Here is a 16,656-nt window from a genome sequence, read left to right as displayed (position 1 = left end):
AAAGCAGGAAGGACCCGGGGGCCGCAGATGGGTGAAGGCTTGGTGGGCACATTTGGCCCTAGGATCGGGCTTAGTGCGCACCAGGTTGTGGGCCTTCAGGCTCCAATCATGTAACTCGAGCCCCAGTGGATGTATTTGTTACACATAGATTTTATAGAGTTTGGATTCTGTTTCTGAAACATCAGTTGATAAATGTTCATTTTAGATTGTTGGAAACTCTGTAACAATACATACAAATAAAATCAGAAAACATAATAAAGACGATATCGGCAAGCTTTTGGTAATTGATGGTTGAACCACACAACATTCATCTACTTTGACTGTGTGTAGTGGAAGCTTGGGGGATGTTTTCTTTGGGATTGGGAATAAGATGGGTTCAAAGTTCAGAAAAAATCTCCTGGTTGTATTCATACAGCATCCAAACATTTTAGCTAAAAACTGTAATATTAAATTCTTTATATGTGTAATACAAGAAAGTAATATTACATATCAATGACAATTACACATTGACATTGCACACAGTAAATATGTAGTATAGTAAATTATTGTACAAGTTGCTGCACAAAAAACCCTTTGTTGGTGCTATGAATTTGGATTTGTACAAATGCACCTACATTTCCACCAATGTACATGGTTGTGCCAGTCGGTGGCATTAGATTAAAATCTCACAAATCCCCCCATCCCTGTTAATCTATCTTGCTTTGCCCACATTAGGTTATTATAGGGTAATTCCAGTGAATATTATAATAATCCATTTATTATCTTAGATATTCAGTTCCCTCCGATTAGCTTACATACATTTAGATTTTTGATAAATAGTGAACTGAAGTGATAGATTTAACCCTAAATGAATCATCATTTATATTGGAGTCTCTGATTTCTTATAGGTCCTTCAGCTTGTGAAGTGCAGAGGTTCACGTCTTCACAGATGGGGGATGTATACGTACCGTCCTGCGACGATAATGGTGACTATGAGCAAGGCCAGTGCCAAGCCGGAGGACAGTGTTGGTGTGTGGACTCCATGGGACGTGAAATCTCTGGATCTCGGATACTGGGAGATTCTCCGAAATGCAGTGAGGAGCAAAGACATTTTATTATAGTAGTTTTGTGTTCCAGGATCAATATTCAAATCAGAACAATGTCATTCTTGTTTGTCAATTCTACCATGTATTCAGACATAAAAGTCACATTACAGGGTACTAGCCACAGTGTTGATTTTTCTAAATGGATAAAATATAAAAGCTTTAGTATTCCTCTGTATTAAGCTTATTATTTGTTCTGGAAATGATTACTTTCTAGGTATTACTTCCTTTTCTTCTGTCTTTCCTGTATCCAAAATTAGAGGGAGGAGACAGATTCAGCAGCAATATACTAGTGGAAAGAGAAAGAGGGGGCGTGTTGCTGTACTTTAAGTGGATGAGATCCTTACTCGTAGACACTTGTGTAGTTTTATGAGAGGAAATATTGCTATTGGCGCATTTTCTATAATCATGGAGCTCATTTACGAGGTGCAACAATATGCACTATGATTTAGCACCATTACGCCTCTGTAATCCAGCCAGCGCACATCAAGTTGAACATCCCCTCTCCTTTCTTGGGAGCCACTTCCGCAAAGAAAGAGTGTGCCTAGAGGTATGAAAATCTTTTGAGGCCCATCAGGCCCATCATGTGTAAACTTCACATCGAGACCCAACCTTCTACCCCTTTAGTATTTTAGTAATACTATTTTATGTATTTTTCTCTTAAAATACTGCTTGGTTTAGCCTCATACATGGCTTAAAGAGACGTGAGAGTGAAGGATATCAGGATGGGCCAGCGTGGGAAACTTCTTGCCACTCTACCATAAAACCCATATTTACAAAGTGTGCGTTCTATTGTTGTCCCATGCACATATACTCTGATCTTTGTCATGGATGACTGTAGCTCCTTTAGAGTTGACATTGGCCTCTTGTGGGTTCCCATACTACAGCTCTTCTCGCCCGGACACTCAGTTTTGGAGGACGCCCTGTTCTAGGCATTTGTTCCAGAGCTTCTCATTTTTTGTATGATTTATTTAACTGAGCTTCCGGCTTTACTCAGTGCAGGGGCAGCACGGTGGCTAAGTGGTTAGCACTTCTGCCTCACAGCGCTGGGGTCATGAGTTCAATACCCGTCCATGGCCTTATCTGTGAGGAGTTTGTATGTTCTCCCCGTGTTTTTCGTGGGTTTCCTCTGGGTGCTCCGGTTTCCTCCCACACTCCAAAAACATACTAGTAGGTTAATTGGCTGCTATCAAAAAATTGACCCTAGTTTCTCTCTCTCTCTATGTCTGTCTGTCTGTGTGTATGTTAGGGAATTTAGACTGTAAGCTCCAATGGGGCAGGGACTGATGTGAATGAGTTCTCTGTACAGTGCTGCGGAATCAGTGGCGCTATATAAATAAATGGTGATGATGATGATGCTTTGGGAATATTCTTGTACCCTTTTCCTTATTGACACTTCTCAATGACCTTGTCCTGAATGTGCTTTGAATGTTATTTTGTCTATGTGACCTGGAGAGGTATTTATGCTATCATCATGACACACCTTAACACCTTAAGTGGATGACAATAAACTATTAATGTGAAGACCGTTGATTACTTCAGAGGAAATCTAGTATGGATATAGCAAGGGGGTAAATACTTATGCAATTACTGTTTACAGGTTGTTATTTTTTTTATTTTGCAAATTGTATCCTTATAGCAGTAAATATATCAAGGTGCACCTAAAGCAGAGGTTCCTACCTTCAGTTCTCAAGCCCCACTAACAGTCCAGTTTTTAAGGATATCCATGTATGAGCATACATAGTTGAATCTAAATAACGAAGGCACTAAATAAATCACGTATACCCAAAGATCGGGAATCCTTAACTTGGACTGTTAGTGGAACTTGGGGATTGGATTTGGTAAACATTGATCTAGAGTATCACTCCTGATAAGTCAAAAGGCAGACGTTTAGCATTATTATTATTATTATTATTAATATTTTTATCAATCTTTATTAATAATAATAATGACTTTATTAATGATAATAATGATTAGAGACCCTAACCATAAGATAAAATGGAAGATTACATAAGGGGTAGACTGTAGTTTTGTGCGTTAAAGGTCGTTTGGGATCACGGGTGCCCTTGGTAGGAAATGTGCTTTTTATAATTGGGTGTTTTAGAAAATTTGTTTTGCCATGTCAAGGAGTCTAGTTACGTCATGGTGTGTTCAGAACATACGGGTTTAGTGATCATGCACTGAGGACCACTCAAGACCTTTTGGTAAAATCAGTCCTATAAGAACATTTAGAATTAGTTTTTATTGGTAAGTGGTAATTAAATGATTTGGTAACTTTTTTTGCTATGCCAATTCACCCAGAGGGATTGTGTGATATGTTCTTTCCCGGGATGTAAAGATAGGCACTAAGATACTTTTTTATAAAATGTAATTATTTAAGTTGGTTTCTGTAAGAAATCTTTTTTGCAGCAGTTTCCTTAAGACGTTCAGATGTTCACTAATTAAGGAGTGAAAATCAAACCAGTTTTGGGGGTTCCTGAGTTAAAATTATTGCAGGCTGTCCAAAACATTTTTAAGGTGGAATATTGTGCACATCTGTATTGAAGTTGGTAAAATAATTTTCTTATTAGTAAAATTGTAGGATAAACGTATGGGTCATTATATACAATATATAGGAGAACATGAATATACTTGCAACCCCACTAGAATCATTATGCAATCATTAATAAATTAATTGTGTATGCTGCTTTCTTTTCTTAAACACATCCACAGGTATCTTCCAAGACTGCAAGGTCAGAAGAAGACAGGTTCTCTCTGCTTTGTTTCATGGACCTACAGGACACTTTGGCGAACACAGCATGTTCTTGACTCAAGAAGAGGAATTGGGGGCAAAAATAAGCACAAAATTCTGCCCCTCTTACGTCGTGGAAACATTCTTCAATTCAGGACTCCGGCTTCAAACTGGCAATGAGGCAAAAGATTTGAAGCTTCAGCTCGACAGTTTCATCCGTGACCTGATCGATGGACTCTTCTCATCCAAAGAACAAATTCAATTTGCTCTACGATTCATTTCTAACCCCGTAGGACTTCAAAAAAACCTATTTGGAGGAAAATATCTAAAAAACTTGGCTTCATTCAACTTCACAGGAGCAATCGGTACACAAAGCAAATTCAGCTTTAGTGACTTTTTCCAACAGATCGGTTTAACCGGGATGTACAGTGGAGGAAACTTCAGAGAGCTTGCTAAATTGTTTTCCACAGAAGAAGATTCTTACTTAACTAAAGACTCATCAAACTTCTCAAAACCAGACTTTAACCTGAACCAGCCAATATTGGCCAGTTTTGGCCGCTCAGTCAATCTGAAGGAGAACCAGGATCGTGTAGCATTCTTTTCATCTATTTTAGAGCTTAAAGAATTTTCAAAATTTCTGCGAGATGTTATTTCCATTCCACCAAATATTGCTGAAGATGTTTATGAGGCTGTGAAGATCATCATAGGGTCTAAAGACTGCGAGGAGAGACCGACTGGCTTATTTGTTCCGACCTGTACAAAGGAGGGCAGATATGAACAAATTCAGTGCAGTAAATCTGATTGCTGGTGTGTCGATGGACAGGGTCAGGAAATTCAAGGATCAAGGACTCGGGATAAACAACCAAGGTGTCCGTCAAAGTGCGAGCAGGAACGTCAAAGTCAAATAGCCTTTAGGAAGAGTCAGCCTGCCGGGTCAGCGCAGTTCATTCCTGCATGTAATCAGAAAGGGGATTACTTAAGGGTTCAATGTGCTGGTAAAAATTGCTTTTGTGTAGACGTGGATGGCAGGAATATTCCAGGAACTGAAAAACTATCGGGAGAAGATATTCAGTGTAAGTTAACTATTCTTTAAAATTAAAGAATTTTACCAAGATTTGCCTTAATTTTAAAACATACCCATACTTTCTACATAGTAACATAGTAACATAGTTGATGAGGTTGAAAAAAGACATCGGTCCATCAAGTTCAACCTATTTTGGATCTCCTGCGATCCTGTACTTATGTTTGAAATTGATCCAGAGTAATCAACCGCCAATCTGTTTCAATTGTGAAAATCACTCCAGACCCAATAGTGCAGTCCTATTTTTACCCTATATCCACTACTATCCTTCATTTTAATTAACGGTCGTATCCCTGGATACACTTTTCCGCTAAAAATTTGTCTAACCCTTTCTTAAACATATCTATTGAATCTGCCATCACAACCTTCCCTGGCAGTGAATTCCATATCTTGACTGCCCTTACTGTAAAGAACCCCTTCCTTTGCTGGTTGTGAAATTTCCTCTCCTCTAATCTTAGGGGGTGACCACGTGTCCTGTGTATAGTCCTTGGGGTAAAAAGCTCCCATGAAAGTTCTCTGTATTGACCCTCAATGATTACAATGATATGAACCTGGCATCTCCCAGTAAGATGATCACAAAGCGAATGAATGACTGAATTCAATGCATTTCCGATTGGAAAATTGATACAATTTTGTCGACGCCGGAATCCACCAAAATCACAATGTGAGCTCATCCCATTTTTGAGAATAGGCCACTTTCCCGGTAGATCATGCTGATTTATTATTTTGTCATGAAAAACACGGACTGTTGGCAGACATATTATAATTATCTGTTTTTCTTTCCGCTTTAGGCCCAAGCGATTGCCAACTGGCTGCCGGCAAAGCATTCCTACAGGCTGCAAGCTCACTGTTGTCTAAACTCCCCACACCGCCTGAACAAGTTTATATACCGCAGTGCTCCCCTAGTGGAGAATGGAGGATGGTGCAGTACAGTGGCCCAACTGAGCAAGCCTTTGAATTGTACGAGAGGTGGACAGCTCAGAATGCAAACGTCTCGTTCTCTGAAACTCTCCAAGTATTATTGAAATATAAAGAGTCATCATTGCAGAGTTTTTCCTCCTTTGTGCAGACACTCTATGAAAACGGACATCAAAATGTTTTCCCAGTTTTCTCCAAATATTCCCTATTCGGTGACGTTCCAGGAGAAATCTTGGCTGGGAATGTGACCATGTTGGCACCGGCTAATGTATTGTTGAACCCATATATTTTCTGGAGACTATTGAGCATGAGTCTCACTTACTATCCGGGGTCGTACCGGGACTTCTCCGTACCTCTTGGACACTTTGAGAAACGGATTTGGTGGTGTGTTGATAGGGATGGACAGAAACTTCGAGGATCAGAAACGGTATCAAACAAACCACCAAAATGTAAGTAGCAGAGTATCTATAATATAAATGTCTAGTGGCGTGTGTTAGTCTGTCTGTGTGTGTGTGGAAAAAATAAAACCAAGCTGCAGCGCCACCTGCTGGGTGGAGTTATACACTGACCTACTAAATTCTTAGTGTGTGTGTAAAAAAAAATTCAGAAAGGGGTGAAATTTGGTATACTAAGATGTTTTTAATTTGTTAATTTAATTTGTTAATTGTTAAAAGTGTTTCTAAAGATTTTAAAAAATATATATATATATTTCTTGAAGGAGAAGTGACAGTTGGGAGTGGTTGGTGGTTGCCGGGGGTGACAGTGGGGAGTGGTTGGTGGTTGAGGCCTGGGCTATGGCCCAAATGCATGACAAGAACCTTTTTAACACCTTAAGTAGCTTGATTTGACTAGAATGCATGAGTATCATGCACGGGTTAACTTGTTTCTTTATAATAATAGAACACTACAGGGCGATACCAAACTCTGTAGCAGCTGTTTACACTGTCAATTAAAAGGAATAGGAAAAGTGGAGATGTTGCCCATAGCAACCAATCAGATTGCAGCTTTCAGTTTTTAGAATGTACTAGATAAATGATAACTAGAATCTGATTGGTTGCTATGAGCAACACCTCCACATTTCCTTTTTAGAAAGTTTGATATATCTACCCCCCAAGGGTGTTCCATCCTATGAAACCAGACATTCAGAAAACCAAACTGCTTGTTACTCTGTGGCATATGGAGGAGTGGAATATATTTATAAAGACAGATCATACTACAGATGTCCTAAAGCATATAACGTAAAATTGTATCTCTTATACCTCATAATGACTGAAATAATCGAGTGTTGCTTTATATAAGGGATAGAAAGAATGTTTTAGCAGAATCCTTCAGACAGCAAAATCATTAGGGACGACCTCTCTATATAAATGTACAAAATATTATTCATTTTTTTATTTAACTAAGGAAGAGATTAGCTAAACTCTACTGTCAGCAGCACAGATTAGCAATAAATCATGGCGCTACATCACCTAGAGAAAGTGATGTGTTTCCTCTTATCTGTCCTTCCAGGTCCCAGAACTTGCGAAATAGCGAAACAGAAGACTTTGCAATTCATAGAGGAGGCCAGAGGCGTAATTACTGCGTCAAATGCTTCGCTCTTCCCTCCGGGTTACAGCTTCTTACTGGCGAACGGGATACGACTGTCACCGAGTGATCTGCTGTACACAGAAGAATACAAATCATGGGTCATGTTATTTGAGGGGTTCTGGAATAAAGAGACATATGCACTGCAACTTGCTGCCTATTCAAGTACGTAAATGAGGGGATTACATTTTTTGTCTTACAGGGGTGTAAGTAGGAATTTTCCAGGCCTGGGCACAGAGGTTTGTAAATACACCCCCATAACCTGCAAAAGTTTAGTCTACACCTTCCTTTCCGGTTGTCCTTTCTTTGTCCTCCAAAGTTTTGACAACTGTGGTACAATATAACATGTATAAAAGTACTGTAGAAGTGGCACTTCGCCTATGTACATAGTAAAACTCAAATACTGAGAATTGCACTTTCATTGTACACCACACTGCACAGACACCGCACTGCGCAGGCACCGCACTGCGCAGACACCGCACTGCGCAGGCACCGCACTGCACAGACACCGCACTGCGCAGGCACCGCACTGCACAGACACCGCACTGCGCAGGCACCACATTGCACAGACACCGCACTGCGCAGGCACCGCACTGCACAGACACCGCACTGCGCAGGCACCGCACTGCGCAGGCACCGCACTGCACAGACACCGCACTGCGCAGGCACCGCACTGCGCAGACACCGCACTGCGCAGGCACCGCACTGCACAGACACCGCACTGCAGCGGTGCAATTTTTAATGATAGATATATAATTAGGTCTGTCCCCACATCCACCTGATTTTTCTACCTTTCTGACAACCTGGGCTCCTGTTTCTGCGGCCCACCCCTGGTTACACCTCTTCTGAGTAGTTTCATAGCAGGAACTTTTATAAAAACATGTGCACATGAAATTGTACCCAAAGAAATAATCATATGTTTGCTTCCATTTTTTAACCTGCTCTGGAGAAACTACTGGTAGACAATTGTATATGTTGGGTTATTGCACCTCTTTTGCATATTTACCTGTTCACCAGTTTTCCTAAATGACCCCCCAGATCATTACTAAAGTACATTTGTACATTAATATTCCCATGTGTGGCTGCTTGCAAATAAATACTTCTGGCGTGTGTAGGGCTCACCACTGGGCTTTGTACAGCTTGTACTTGCAAGGTGTCAATATGATGTCCATTGTTTACCTGTTACCCCGATGGTCCCCAGAATTCAGGATATATATTTTTTCTGCTTCCAGGATCTTTCTCTGGCCCGCCCTAAGCCCATTCTCCCACTGCATTTATCTGTAGTAACATAAATAAGTGCAAATATCACTGCCCATGTTTACTTTTTTTAAAATATGTACAGTATATAATAATGATATAACAGTTAAAATAAAATGAAAACAGCAATGTTGAAAATGAGCTGCGGGTCGCCTCTGTCACTGCCGCGCTGCTATTACATAAGCTGTAATGTTTGGGCTAGGCAACCCGCTGCTGTCCAGCAATTGTGGAGCTTCCAGTCCTAGCACACCAAGCGGGCAGGTCATGCTGGTACTTGTAGTTCCACAACAGCTGTTGAACCATCGGTTGCATCGTCCTGGTTTGACATTTTTTACTATGTCACAATATTTACACTTTGTTTCCTGGTTTTATATATATATATATATATATATATATATATATATATATATATATATGTTTCATGTATCGTTTACCTATCCACACAGCTCTGAAGTTTTTTTGGCAAGGCAGATTTAATACCAAAGAGACCACTGGGTTATTAGATGTCCCATACACCCCTCAATGTGATGTATTTGGGAACTGGGAACCGGTACAGTTTTATCAGGGCACTGGTGAGTATAATTTCTCTATATTATTCTGTCTAGGTGATTCTATAACATTTGTAGAATTATAAAATTGTAATTGTAGAAAGTTAAGTTTCATTTATGGGGGATAGTCACTTCTGATGACCCAACAGTTACTTGTAAACCCCCTGCCAAGACCTTTGTTGTGTCTCAATGTGTCAGAGAAATGTCAGCATATGATAGTATCTCTACGGGACTCATATAACCTAATATTGAGTAAAATAGACTGGTATAGACATATCACGGTAACTAAATATATTTTTTTAGGTCATTACTGGTGTGTGGATGATGACGGTAACTACATCACCGGTTCCCTGGTGAAGCGGACCACCAGCCCCCCACAATGTAAGATTTTATGTTGACCAAACATATTGTGTATTCCAGCATAAATCAAACAACACAAATCAGCACTGCATTCACTTACACTGATACAGAGAGCTTTCATTACTCAGGAAATATGAGCAAAATGTCTCTATAGGGTGTAGAGCCGTTGCCTATTTACTTCAAAGGCCAAAGGAATGTTTATAATTAGAAACCTAATAGACATTACTGTAGGTGACTGCGGGGCCGTACACCTCTCCACTCACACGACACGCGCACCCCCAGCCGTTTATAGTTACATATTTTAATTTTGTTTAAATCGACCGCCCACTTTGTTTTTAAAGCACTTTCACAGCAGCCCTGCGGATAACATAACATAACATCCAAATTATGTGCCCTCTTTCTTAGACATTGCAGTGCACATTAAACCACACTGTTACCCCAAGCACTTTAAGCACACATTTTATAAGATTACACCTCATCTTATGCAGGTCTGACATCATGTCAAAAAACTGAAACAAACACACTGATCTCCAGCTGGATGCCTAGAAAGTTTTCTGCTATCAAGACTGGCACATCTGATGTATTTATACCGAGCTGCACACAGGTAATGTCCTGCATGGGAAATATCTCCTGTATTGTACACACTACTAAGATTTTTATGTTCTCTCCTGCTTGCTGCAACAATGCCCGTGGGTCCGTGTGTGCGATATTGTGTCATCTGTAGATTAACAGAACTAGAGCCTTATAAATGCTCATTGGCAAACTATAGAGCCAGCTGGGAACTAGTTAGTTTTACTGTTCTACTATATTTGTCTATAAATATAACTCATCACATTAATATAAAAAGTGCATATATAGTATAAGAAGAATGTACATAGTAAATATTCTGTGCTATACTGGAGTGATTTCCACCTGTGTATAACATGCATTTTTTTTTATTCCTAATCGCAAACTAAAAGGGTTAATTGTCTTAATAATATCATAATATTTATTAACTGTTAAAATTCCCTTTTCTGAACCCTTCTAGGCAGTTAAAGCAGGATGCATTGTCTTGTCTCTCTCTATATATAAATGGTTTAATAGCATTTATATTAATTGAATAAATTCACTATTTAATTTTCATACCCAGTTGTAGTAATAGAATTAAATTGTGGGAAAGATGATAATCAGAAGTTGTATTGATTACAACAGGTATAATATATAAAAATTTCCCCCAAAAAAGGTGAAAACATTTTCCTTAGGCGTTGGTTATTTATTTCACCATCAACATTTAGTTATATAGCGCCAGCAGATTCCATAGCGATTTACAATCGGGAACAAACAGTATTAAAACAATACTGGGTTATACATACATACATATTTTCCTTCAAACAGAGAAGTTAAAGGCTCAGAAAAGGGGTCTTATAAATGTACTCCTAGGGGTAAATGTATCAAACATTCTGAAAAGGAAAAGTGGGAGTGTTGGCCCTAGTATCCAATCAGATTCTAGCTATCATTTATTTTGCACAGTCTAGACAATGACAGCTAGAATCTGATTGGTTGCTATGGGCAACACCTCCACTTTTCCTATTTAGATCTTTGATACATTTACTCCCCTCGTCTTCTTTCACCAATCTCTTGCCACTCTCAGTCTCTTAGTCTCAGTGAATCCATAGAGCTTCATTCCCAGATCCAGATATCAGGAGTTTTTGGTGGTGAAGGACCACTCCCTATTTGCTAAATTGAACAACCTCAGTAAAGTTTTGATACCTCAAGCAGATAATTGCTCTGAGCTTAAAACTCTTTTTTCTTCTTCTAAGTCAGAGGTGTCCAAACTCAGTCCTCAAGAGTTACCAACAGTTCATGTTTTCAGGATTTCTTTAATCATGAACAGGTGGGTTAATCTATTTTCCTTGGTCAGCAATTATAACACCTGTTTCTACAGACAGAAATCCTGAACACATGACCTGTTCTTGAGGACTTAGTTTGGACACCTCTGTTCGAAGTGGACTCGCTTTTGCCTATTTACTTACATTGTACTATTACTCGCTGTGAATATATATAAGCAAATATGGTTATAATTTATTAACTAGAATTTCTTGAGGAAAACATTATGACATAATAATTTAGGCCTCTGGTCTGAGGACAAATAAACATGTGATAATTAAGTGACTATAATTATGAGAATGAATATAAATAATAAAATACTGTAATTATCAATAGCAGAAATAATAATGATAATAGAAATACAATAATGGTAGCTAACATATAAAAAAAATAACAGTACAAAAAAGGAATAGAAAATATAAACAGAAAATAATATATATTCTTTCTGAAATAGAAAATACTTAGAAATCAACATTTTGGTGGTGAAATGCGTTACAGGATAATATTTGTTTACTTTTTTTATTTTCAATTTCTACTTTCTATTTCTTATTCATACTTTATTTTTATTTAGATTTATATTATTTACACTTATTTTTCTTCTCTTATTAGCATTTTATAGTATTATTAGGTATATACATGTATTAAAATAATTCTTTATATTCTTTCTCATATTTAAATCAACTTAATTTATGATGTAAAGGGACCCTCCTTATTTCCTTAGTAAAAGGGATGTGACATTAAAACTCCAATAAAATAATGAGCCCCCATCTACAACTAGCACAACCACGGGTTCCCTGCCATGTTCTTTATAGTCTGAAATACACGAGATGAAATTTTACTTGGTGAGCAAAAATTTCAGTAGAGATCACTTCTGGGCAAGAGGAAAGCCCTGTGGAAGGCGTAAAATATTAAAGTGGACGGAGATATAAAAAGCGCAATGGGTGCGATCTCCATTCTCCTACCCTACCAATGGCCACCATTGCCCCACGCAGCAAACATTCAACATGATCATACGCAGCAAGTCTTGTCCTCTGCACACATTCAATGCAAGATGGATTTTCATATTCCTAAGATACTGCATACTACCTAGACATGGAATATACTGTAGCTATATTGCTAGACCAAGAATGGGATGCTTCATCTTGTTGTTAATGTATGTACAGGATTAACCCAATGCATTTCACATAGATATCCAGAACACAATAACCACTATACATTGTAAAGTGAAACCCTTTCTTCTTTGCAGTTTACCTTTTGGACCCAAATCATATCTATTTCAGTCATTTGCTGCTATTTAAGTGGGTCACCTATGTGCTTTGAGTGTATAGGTGTAAGGTGCACTACAACATGGCAATCCTCCACCAAGTTGAACTAGAAATAGGGATACTCAGTCATTGATTGGCTGTTTCTTGCAGTGGAGAGTTGGGCGGTCATTGTTTGTGGATTCTAGTGGCTCGGGATCTTCTCCATCTCGTTGTCCCAGGTAGTGTTGTAGATAACTCATCGCAAAGTGGTAAAGTTAAGAGAGAGGGTATAGATAAATATGAAGTTTATTGGCAAACATTACAAAAAAGTTACAGAAAAACAGATAAATGTTGACATACAATATACAGTGTATGTAATAGATGGTGAATGGGATAAATTAAGTTGATTTAAATATGAGAAAGAACATAAAGAAATTTTTAAATACATGTATATACCTAATAATAATATACTATAATACTAATAAGAGAAGAAAAATAAGTGTAAATAATATAAATCTAATTAAAAATAAGGTACGAATAAGGAATAGAAAGTAGAAATTGAAAATAAAAAAATAAAAAAAATATTATCCTGTAACGCGTTTCACCACCAAAATGTTGCTTCCTCAGTGTTTTCTAACTAAGAAAGGATATATATTATTTTCTGTTTATACTTTCTATTCCTTTTCTTGTACTGATATTTTTTTTATATGTTAGCTACCCTTATTGTATGTCTATTATCATTATTATTTCTGCTAGTGATAATTGCAGTATTTTATTATTTACATTCATTCTCATAATTATATTCACTTAATTATCATATTCACCATATTCACTGTCAAACTATTATATACACACTGTGTATTGTGGGGCTCATTTAAAGCTAGATCGAGATGTGTACAGAAAGTATGTTGGGAAAAGTTGCACCAAAAAGTTGCAAGCATATGTTGAGTCGTAGATGCATCCAGGACATAAACAGGCATAAACAGGCATACATCAGGTGTAGCTAGTGTGAATACTTACACCCCATATAGAAACAGCTTGCATAGAGATATAGGGGTATATTTACAAAACTGCGGGTTTGAAAAATTGGAGATGTTGCCTATAGCAACCAATCAGATTGTAGCTGTTATTTTGTAGACTGAACTAAATAAATGACAACTAGAATCTTGTTGCAGACTCATACTGGTGTAAATGGAGTTATACTTAGAGTCTATGTAATGTACACGATCACAAATATATTTTCCATCTGAAAACAGAGTTATTATGTTTAATTTCAGACTGGGCAGTATTATACTTTGCAAAAATTGGAGACTGATTTCTGGTGTGTGAATCCTGTAACTGGAGAGGTTATCCCCCAGGACACTAGAACTTCGGAGAGAGTGAAATGTAAGTTCTGTACCTATTTCCATGATTTGCTGATAGGTTTGCAGAGAGGCACAGAAAGGAATCCCATGGCAACCACTGATTGGTTGCTATTGGCTGTTGCACATTTTGTACGTTACATTTAGTGTTTTAAAATATTTGTATGTCTAAATACTATTTATAAAAGATTTTTAAGTGAATCTAAGTTATTTAAAAAAAAAAAAATACAATTAGAATCAGGAAAACGATCGTGTTTGAAGTTCACCATTTGCCCTCGCCTCAATGTCTCACCCTCAGGCCCAGGTCTTTGCACCGTACTGAAATCTGAACATAATTCTCTGGGTCAGGGTTTTATTCCCACTTGTGATGAAAATGAGAACCTGTCCCGGGAGCAGTGTGATCCGGAGAGGATTTTGTGTTACTGCGTCTTTACAAATGGTGAAGAGGCTTCTGGGACACAAGTCATCATGTCCGAAAAGTCAGGCCCTTCCTGCCAGGGTACGTCCTATGCCCATCGACCATAACCTTTTAGTCTCACAGTTCTATTTGTTTTTATTGGCGACCCCAAGTTTTTAAAATATAACCACTAGCTACATGCATACATTTGCAGAATCAAAACTCAAATCTATTCCTTATATAGAGTATAATTCATGGAGTTTATTCGGTCTATAACTAAGGTTCTATGCTATGTTTATAAATAATGTGGGTGAAAAAATGTAGTTACAACTAATTAGGAAATATTTTGTTTTTTCGCTAATAGTTCCGTTGTGCCCGCTTCCATTTGGCGCTCAGGATATTGAACACGGATCTGTTTTCTGTGAAGAGATTCTAGAATCTGGAGAGAAGTTACAGAAGTGTCAAGTTAAATGTCACTCGGGATATAATAATATATTCTCCAGTTCTACGTTTACTTGTCATCTGAAGACTAAACGCTGGGTTCCACAGCCGCCTCACGTCCGGTCTTGTCGCAGTAAGGAGTTTTCACTGTTATGAACATGCTTATTTGACACCTGAAAAATGATACAATGTTTTTTTGTGACTTTATATGAAACGGTACAATTATTATTGATTTTTATATCGTTGTTATTTATAGAGATGCTTTCATTTGTTTCAAAGAACTTCTTAATCTGGTTTGTTGGTCCCAAATTGAACTGGCCCAAGAGAATCAGCCAAGTTTCATTAAACTTTGAACCGGAAATTTAACTTGGCTTAAACTCTCTCCTTCTTTAATTTGTGTTATTAATTACTTGTTTGTGTTTATTATTATTATTATTATTTTTATAATTTGTCCCCCTTATCAACGCAGATACAGAATGAAACGCAGTTATGTGATATCACAGTAGAAGAGAGACATTAGAATTGTGCCTTCTAGCCTTTAATTCACCCCACAGTGTGTATATATATTTGTCCTCTTGGTGTATTAAATTTAGGTACATAGCTGGGTCCCTATCCTGAATGCTTGGCGCCGTTATACCACAAGTCCATATTCCCTATTATGAAACAACATAATTGCACAAAACAACATTCCGGTCCTGAGCGAGACTCTAGATTTGTGCCAGTTGTCATATGTTAGGTAGAATTCAGAATGTTTGAGAAGGCTTACGTGCTGCATGAGCACTAATGGTTATCTGCCATCTTGGGTTAGCTGTATGTGCACAGTATTTTTATTTGATGTCATGCTTGCAGCTTGACACAGAGCCAGGACACTAGTTCCCAGAGTCCACAGAAGTTGTAGCGGCTGCGGCTGCTACCAAAGAGGCCACGTAGATCACCAGGGGAAGAACAGATATGGCAACTGCAATTACAGTTGAACTCTCAGGGTCCAGCAGCTGAACTGAGATGGTATTCCAATACAACTTCAAAATAACTCTGATATTGCCCACTGTCTTCACAAATGTGTAAATGTTTAGTATTTGTGAGAAGATTATCATGTGGAAAGAAGGGCACAAAGCGGATCTAAAGCACAGTCATCTAACTGCCGTCTGCATGCCAAACAGAATTAAAAATATAATCTCAAAGTCTGCGTGAAATTTGTTAATAATCAATAATAATAATCTTATTCCCACTTTTGCAGGAGTTGAGTTCTTTCACACTGTCCAGACACAGGCGTGGTTCCAGGTCCTGCTCCCTGCTGGTAAAATGTGTACGGCTGATTACTCAGGGTTACTCCAAGCATTTAGAATCTTTATACTGGATGATCTGAGATCCCGGGGATTGTGCCACATTCAGGTACAAGGTCTATTCCTATCCTTAGTGTACAATATAGGGCTAAAGAGAGAGTGAATCACCAGACCATTTTAGAAAAGTAATATAAGTCTCTAAGTCCTCTAAACGGAGTGCAGCATCCAAAAAAAAATCCCAACCAATGGTCAGGGGTATTAACTCATTTTTGCCTACTTACCAAATAGGCAAACTAGCCAGATCATTATTGAATTATTTTGTAATTAATGCTTTTTTTCTTAAGATAGGAGAGGGCTGAGATGGGTCAGTGGTAGCACATGAGATAATGCAGTCAGCAACTCCATCGGTTATCTGCATCCGATCATGTGCTGCCCTGTCTTGCCGTGCCCCCTTCAGATGTATCCCGTGCCAGCTGCTTTATTTGTTTATGCTCCCTGCAGTA

General features: G+C 38.2%; 1 protein-coding gene across 1 annotated transcript in view; it reads left to right on the top strand.

The window, feature by feature from the left end:
* TG (thyroglobulin) overlaps positions 1-16,656 on the top strand; it is a 186,108-nt gene that overhangs the window by 28,778 nt on the left and 140,674 nt on the right. The window contains exons 8-18 of the mRNA XM_075211467.1: positions 888-1,070; positions 3,795-4,886; positions 5,686-6,261; positions 7,322-7,561; positions 9,100-9,225; positions 9,505-9,582; positions 10,050-10,165; positions 13,949-14,057; positions 14,331-14,531; positions 14,794-15,003; positions 16,108-16,262. Of these exons, the coding sequence (XP_075067568.1) occupies positions 888-1,070; positions 3,795-4,886; positions 5,686-6,261; positions 7,322-7,561; positions 9,100-9,225; positions 9,505-9,582; positions 10,050-10,165; positions 13,949-14,057; positions 14,331-14,531; positions 14,794-15,003; positions 16,108-16,262 (3,086 nt within the window). The remainder of the gene's footprint in view (positions 1-887; positions 1,071-3,794; positions 4,887-5,685; positions 6,262-7,321; positions 7,562-9,099; positions 9,226-9,504; positions 9,583-10,049; positions 10,166-13,948; positions 14,058-14,330; positions 14,532-14,793; positions 15,004-16,107; positions 16,263-16,656) is intronic.

The sequence above is a fragment of the Mixophyes fleayi genome, chromosome 5, assembly GCF_038048845.1.
Source record: "Mixophyes fleayi isolate aMixFle1 chromosome 5, aMixFle1.hap1, whole genome shotgun sequence".
NCBI classification, from domain to species: Eukaryota; Metazoa; Chordata; class Amphibia; order Anura; family Limnodynastidae; genus Mixophyes; species Mixophyes fleayi.
The sequence above is the reverse complement of the archived record's forward strand: the minus strand, read 5'-3'. Positions and strand labels throughout refer to the sequence as shown.